The sequence below is a fragment of the Ipomoea nil genome, unplaced genomic scaffold (genome assembly GCF_001879475.1).
Source record: "Ipomoea nil cultivar Tokyo-kokei standard unplaced genomic scaffold, Asagao_1.1 scaffold1125, whole genome shotgun sequence".
Taxonomy (NCBI): Eukaryota; Viridiplantae; Streptophyta; class Magnoliopsida; order Solanales; family Convolvulaceae; genus Ipomoea; species Ipomoea nil.
Window position 1 is genome coordinate 84499 of NW_017617553.1, and position 7219 is coordinate 91717.

Sequence of the window (7219 nt, forward strand, 5' to 3'; positions counted from 1 at the left end):
CAACATATCGCCACATCATGTAGTATGGAGTAAAATCCAACTAGTGCATTGACGGGATGGCTCTTCCTTTACAGCACGTTTGGTTCAAAGAATGAATTTTGAGGTAATAGGAATGTTATTCCATAAGGAATGGAATAGGCAAAGAATAGAATATGAATTGTATTCTATTGTTTGGTTCGCAGAAGGAATAGACTTTAGGAATTATATTACAGTGTTTGGTTGATTTAAGGAATAGAAATGAAATATATTTTAAAAGACATAAATACCCTTATAAAAATATGTGATGGTGACGATGGTGGTGGTGGCGGTGGTGGTGATAGTGGTGGTGACGGTGGTAGTGGTGGTGCTGGGGTGGTAGTGGTGGTGGTGGTGGTGGCGGTGGTGATGATGGTGGTGGTGGCGGCGGTGGTGGTGCTGGGGTGGTAGTGGTGGTGGTGGCGGTGGCAGTGGTGGGGTGACGGTGGTGGTAGTAACGGTGACGGTTGAGGCAGTGGTGGTGGAGGCGGCGACTGTTGTGGCGGTGGTGGTGGTGGTGGTGGCAGTGGTGCTGCTGGGTGGTGGTTCTGGTGGCGGTGGTGGTGGTGGCGGCGGCGACGGCGATGGTGGTGGTGGTGGTGATGGTGGTGGTGGCGGTGGCAGTGGTAGGGGCGGCGACGGTTGTGGCGATGGTGGTGGTGGTGGCGGCGGCGTCGATGGTGGTGGTGGCGGTGGCGACGACGGTGGTGAAATAGGATAAATTTATATATATGATAAAAAAAAATTAAATTAAAGAAAGGGGTAAAAAAAAAAAATAGATTGTAAAATTTATTCCTAAGCGTTCAGTAATAGGCTAATACCAGAGGGCCCTAGTAATAGCTATTACCAGGAATACTATTCCTGGTAATAGAAATAGTTACCAAACAAAGGAATAGGTCTATTACTGAGAATGCTATGTCATTTCCGATCTATTCCGTGAACCAAACGGGCCATTAATCTTTCTTGGCTAGACACCTTTGATGCCCCTTATGATGGGGTTCGTTCTCTTCCATTAGCAGACTCTACTGGTATAATTTGATCCAAATTTATGTAATTGTTGTTAATTTCTATTCAACTAATCTTATTTAGGGGTGTAAACGAGTCGAGCCGAGTCCGAGCCTGGGTATGCTCGTGCTCGTTAATGATAGCACTGCTCGAGCTCGAGCTCGAGCTCGTTCGAGCTCGTGAACTGATGCTCGAACTCGAGCTCGGCAATTGTCAAGCTGGTCAAGCTCGAGCTCGAGCTCGAGCAGCTCGATTGCTCGAGCTCGAGCAGCTCGATTGCTCGAGCTCGAATTCGAGCCTCAACTCGAGTTCGAATTTAGGCTCGAATTCGAGATCGAGTTTAGGCTCGAATTTGAGTTCAATTTTGATCTCGAATTTGACCTGTTTGATTTAAAATTTAAACTACTTTGTTTTATGACTTTTATCCATACATAATTATTAAAGTATTTTAATTTCCCTCCCCCGAATTCGAGCCGCGAGCCTACAATACCTAAGCTCGGCTCGTGCTCGTTTAATCCACGAGCTGCTCGAGCTCGAGCCGAGCTCGATTTTGACCGAATTCGAGCCGAGCGTTGACCGAACCGCTCACGAGCGACTCGCGAGTGGCTCGGCTCATTTACACCCCTAATCTTATTCATATCAAGTAGAACTTCAAAGGTATTAATACTCTTTGCGCTTTAATTTTCTCAAATTTCATTCAATCTTATATCTATCCTCCTAAATACAAAATAAAATCGTAATTCCATTTTTCATTAAGAATATATTAAGTCATGTCAAATCAATCTGAGCCCTTTCTCTTACTACCGCTTACTAATGTTTTAGAAGCAGGAATTTTATTACATGGACTCTTAATTTTTACTTTTTCATTTTGATGATAAGTTATCTTCATTATGTGAGTCCCAAGAAAAATGTCTAACATCTTTTGAATGAGAGAGTAAAAGTAGGAATTAGAAGAGGTTAATACCATCTGGGATCCTCCGAACTGTGATCCTTTTGAAAGTAGGAAGTAGAAGAGGTTAATACCATCTGAGATCCTCCAAGCTGTGATCCTTTCAAAAGGACCACAACTAGTTCAAAGTTGAAAATTGAAGGATCATAAATGGTTAAATTTTGAAAGTTAAAGGACTACGGGTGGTTAACTTGAAAGTTGAAGGATTATAGATAATTAACTTAAAAATTTAGGACTAAACATATAAAATCACTATACTCGGAGGACTCCAAATGGCATTAACTTGAAGTAGAAGAGTGTAAGTAGTATTTTCTTAGAAGCAGAAGCCCCTGCCTGCCTGAATTGAAATGAAACAAGGAACACTACTTGGAGAATATCAGGCAGGATTAGGGTTGTGTGTGAAAAAAAAACACAGCTAGGATATATGATTCTTGAAATTGCTGCTTCTCTATGAAATTCAAGCCGATTGTAATAACAAATAACCATTAAAAACAGAGAGAAAAAATGTAAAGAATTCATTAGGAAATGACAAGCAAAACTGATGCATAGTCAATGGTCATGAAACATAGAAGCAAAAAATGGGAGGAAAGCCTGACGTATAAATTTCTAAACCCAATAGATATCTGTGTTTCTGAGGGAAGATTTAGAACTGGCAGCAGCAAAATCTTCACATTGCTGTTCTATATTTATATATAGCAGAAAGCTAACATCTTCTTGTCTTCAATCAAAATATCAGCCTGCTTCATCTTGCATCATCCTTTCACATTAGATACCAAAAATCAACATCCTTCTTCACCTTCTCAACTACATTCTTTTTGCAGTTAAGGTCAGGTCAAACTTGTGGGGATATTAAGATTAAACCTTGAGCACAAAGTTCCCGTCTAAATCTCCCCACCTTTTTCTTTTTTCTTTTCCACTACTGCATCAAAAGTAAACTCCATATCACCCAAAGGAGTAATAACAACGAAAGAATAATATTCAAAAATATACTCAATGCCTCATTCCACCCTACTAATTTGGCATGACCAAAATTTCCAGTCCCTTCTCAATTTCAGTATAGCCCACCCTGTCTATTTTCTTGCTGTCATCACTATTTCCTAGCTAGCTTCCCCATGCCCCAGAGCTGCAGCAGTCTCACTTATCCTTGCTTCCTGAGAATTCGGTAGTAGATTTCCCTTACCTTCTCCATTACTCTGCGTTGTCACCTGATTAGCATCAGTTGTTACCTGAAGAAGTTCTAGCGGGGTAGCAGCAGGGTCCAACTCCAAGCAACCCTTCGGAGCATTTTGAGCTTCTTCACCTGTAAGCAAGTAGCTTGGGACCTGATGCGAGAAACGAAACATCTCTTCTTTTGGTATTCGTTTTACCTTTTCTGGGTCCAGATGGGGTTGAAATACTGTTCTAAAACCATCAACCTTCACTAGTGGGGCAACAGAGACACCTTTTTCCTCATTGTAGTCATCAAGTACTACAACCATGTTGTACTTGTGTATCACTTCATCAGGGGTATGCTCACTCCAATTGGGAGACCAATCTCTGTAAAGGGCCCAAGTTTGCCCTTTTTTAGGAAATATGTGAATAGTTCCACGTGGACCTTTAGACCACTTGACCTTCTGGGAGAAAGAATTAATAGACGTGCTCATTTCATGTCTACCAACCCTGAATTCCCCACATGTTTTATAGAATCCTGAAGCTACCCATTCCATTGGACCAAATTCACTATTGGTTTTTGAGTTTAGCCAGCTGAGCTTCACCTTAAATGGGCTCCTTGAGATCACTTTATGAATCAAAGCATAGAAACGAGGCATGCCATCATCATCATCATATGCCGCCCAGGCTTCGTTGTCTCCAAAACAACTTTCAGTCCTATCCGAGTCAAAATTATGAAAATCAGGATCAGGAACATTCATAGACTCCGTTACAGGATCAACCTCATTCACATCACCAGCAGAAGCCTCAATATTATTATTTGCATTTGGTACTTCCTTCAAGGAAGATGAATTAGAGTTCCAATTTGTGCAAGGTCCAGAAACCTTTGCAGTTCTGGCTTTCTCTTTCTTGTTTACTTTCATCCTTTCTTTCTCTGACTTTGGAGCCTTTGACAATGGTTCTAATCTCCACTCATTCAGTTTTCTGACTATGTCCTTTTTAGCCTTCTCCATCAGCATGTTACGGATCTCAACATGTGTCAACTCCCTAGGGATGTTAAGTTTACTATAATTAGCAGAAATACCAAAGGCCCTATCTGTATTCCGTGCTGCATTTGAACCATAACGGGCAATATCCTCATTTAGTCTCCTCTGTTTAAAGAGCATCTCATCTTTGGGAATGGAGCCAGAAACATGAGCTCTATCCCACCCAGTAGCAGTCTGTGAACTATCACGTTCCCTTTTCATCCTCTCATGTGCCTGTTGGACAACATTTGCTGCTTTTGCTGCAATTGAAGGATCAGTATTACCAATCCCAGATGCTCCAGAAAGTGGATCCCAATTGATGTTTGAGTAATTAGCAGTGTGATGACCTCCCGGTGCATGTCCTGAAAGTTTACTAGATGCAACATTTCTTCCAGAGTGAAACTGGTTGCCATTGGCTGCAGGATTGCCTATATTCTGATGCTGTCGAGAGTTTGAATTAGACGGCTTGGGATGATCGAATGGTGGGGGTGTCTCTGTTGCCAAAAATGCCTCTTGACAATTAGGGCAGAGAAGAGTGTGATTAAGATATATCTTCAGATATTCATAATGCATCTTGCAACGGTGGCATATGGTCCAGAAAGTATCATTTCTTTGATGGGATGGAGGATTAACTTTAGTAGGGTGTGCACGGGCACTTGCACTCTGGGACTTTGAAGACGAACTTGTCTTGCCACTAGAATTATGAAATCCATTAGCTCGTGAAGATGCTGAAGGACCAGCAGAATGCGTTGGGCCTTTCTGTTGAAACCCTTTAGAGCTTCTCCTCTGGTTATAAGCTAACCTCTTAGATTTGTCAGATAACAAGCTCCAAGCCTCTGAGAGAAGCTTAAATGCACCATCAGCACCGACAGACTTATTTTTATCCGGGTGAAGTACAAGGGCTAACTTCCGATATTGTTTCCTCACAGTGTCATCATCTGCAGAGGGGTTCACACCCAGCACTCCATACCAGTCCACTTCACCACTTATCCTATTTTCACCAGAGATGTATACATCAAGAATTGTTAGCAGTTGGTAAAGGCCTTCAAGTGCAGGATATAAAGCCTTTGCTTTCAGGGCAAACTTTTTTGCACCTGCAAAATCCTTCTTCTCTAACTTTCCCTCGGCAATTGTTTTAGCCCTGATAGCCTCATCTCTATTACACTCCATATTTGATAATGATGCTCCTATTGTTCCTATGGCTATTTAGAGTCCCAGTATGCCATTAAAAGCTTCCAGAACCAGGCAAAATATCAATGCATTTGATTTTTAGCACAAAGATATTTCCAGCCCCTCTTGCAGCAAATACATGTCCCTTCATTAAAGAAAAGAGTCAGAGAAAAGGATATGAGGCAATAAAAATGCTTCTTAGAGAACTAAAATTTGAATTAATACAAAACACTCAGTGAGAAACAATGTTTAGGCTAAGCTAAGAGCAAAGTCACAAACATATTGCAAAATTTTCAAAACCGAAGACATACAATGTCTACTTACCCAGCATTCAGAAAACCAAACACTAGTAAATAAATAAAAAAATAAAATAAAAATAAAATAAAATAAAATAAAAAGGTACATGATTGGGTTCCAAATAATCCGGGCCAAGCTGCTGTTGGACCTCATTCTGGGGGAAACCAACAGGCCAGTTACAACTTACAAGCTTCAAACCAAGACTCTTTTTTTTTTTTCTAATTAAGCTGATAATGCTTCCATATGGCAATGTGAGACATGGGCACTTTTTGTTTCACCCAATCAAGCTTTTACAATACAAACTTTGCTATCAGTACAGCTCAGCCAAAATTATTATTTAAAAAAAAAAAATGAAATCAATTTCATACTCTGAAGACCCAATTATCTACATGTATATCCCAGTGAGACAAGACTCATATCAATCACAGACTCATTCTCCATGTCAAATCAAATCTTCTACAATTCACAAGCAAGAAAATCAAACAAGGAGAAAGAATAAAACAGGTGGCCTGTTAGAAGAGTTTACCCTAACAAGCCATCCACAATGAAACTTTCAAACTTCCAATGTTCAGTGCCCTATACTGAATTTAGCTACTTAATAACGACATAAATCTATAATTACGTAAAAAAAAAAGTCCAAATTATGAATCCAACAGGCAAAAAACAATTCATTGAAAAGCTTCAGATTCGAAACGAAACTCCAACAAAAAACCGTCCAACGGATCTGAACCAATTCTTATTTCTAAATAACAAACGACGGTAGAAACTCAATTATTTGAAATCAAACATTTGAGCAAACTAGCAATGAAACCCTAGAATTCAGTGTGAAAGAGAACTTATCACGTAATACTATTAAATTCAAGAAAAAAAAAAAAAGAAAAAGAAAAAAGGGAATGGAAATTACTCACCCAATATATTTTAAGTTTTTGAATCAGAATGCCCGTGATGCTGCTGTTTATTTTTCCCACCAAATTGAACGAAAAGAAAAGTTTTTGGTCAAAACCCCTCAGTGGCAAAGAAGAACTCGAAGATGCCCACAAAATCCCTAAATTGATAAAATTTGTGTAGACGGCCTTCATAATTTATATTTTCTTTACCCAAACTTCATTTTGCTAACTCTAGTTAGATTACCTTAGTTAGTTAACTCTAGTTAGATTGCTTAGGTTTGTTTTAAACCATGGTTTCCTTTGCTTTGGATTTTTTAAATAATTTTTATATTTTAATTTTTTTTTCTTTTAAACAATTTAGCGAATGTCATTCTTCTCGAGAAATGAATTAATAACAAAGTTTATTATATTACGTTTATTATTTTTATGATTCGTGAATTTTTAAAATCTTTTTAACTATGTTTTATTAGAAAAGAAGTGATTTTTTAAAAGGTATTTTACCTCTCTCCTTTTTTTTTTAGTGAAATAAAAGGTATTTTATAAAAAGTGTAGTAATGTAAAAAGTCATATTCTATGTGTTTATAGCTTATTCATTGAATGTATTATAATACATTAATTAATTAATTGAGATTATAATTGTAATATATCATATATTCGTCGTTTAAAAAAGAAAAACAAAAGAAAAGAAGAAAAAGAAGAAGAAACATTGAATTCTATACTCT

The 7219-nt window shown here is 38.7% G+C and overlaps 1 protein-coding gene across 1 annotated transcript; it reads right to left on the reverse strand.

Annotated features, from left to right (window-relative positions):
- Positions 1-2420: 2420 nt before the first annotated feature.
- LOC109183437 lies at positions 2421-6659 on the reverse strand. The gene is made up of 2 exons (XM_019333528.1): positions 6519-6659; positions 2421-5458 (listed from the first exon to the last, which is right to left on the reverse strand). Exon 2 carries the CDS (start codon positions 5311-5313, stop codon positions 3067-3069), a length of 2247 nt encoding a protein of 748 aa, XP_019189073.1. The 5' UTR covers positions 5314-5458; positions 6519-6659; the 3' UTR covers positions 2421-3066.
- Between the last annotated feature and the right edge of the window lie 560 nt (positions 6660-7219).

Excerpts from the sequence above, each read along its gene's own strand:
- LOC109183437 (XM_019333528.1), bottom strand. The coding sequence starts at position 5,313 with ATGGAGTGTAATAGAGATGAGGCTATCAGGGCTAAAACAATTGCCGAG.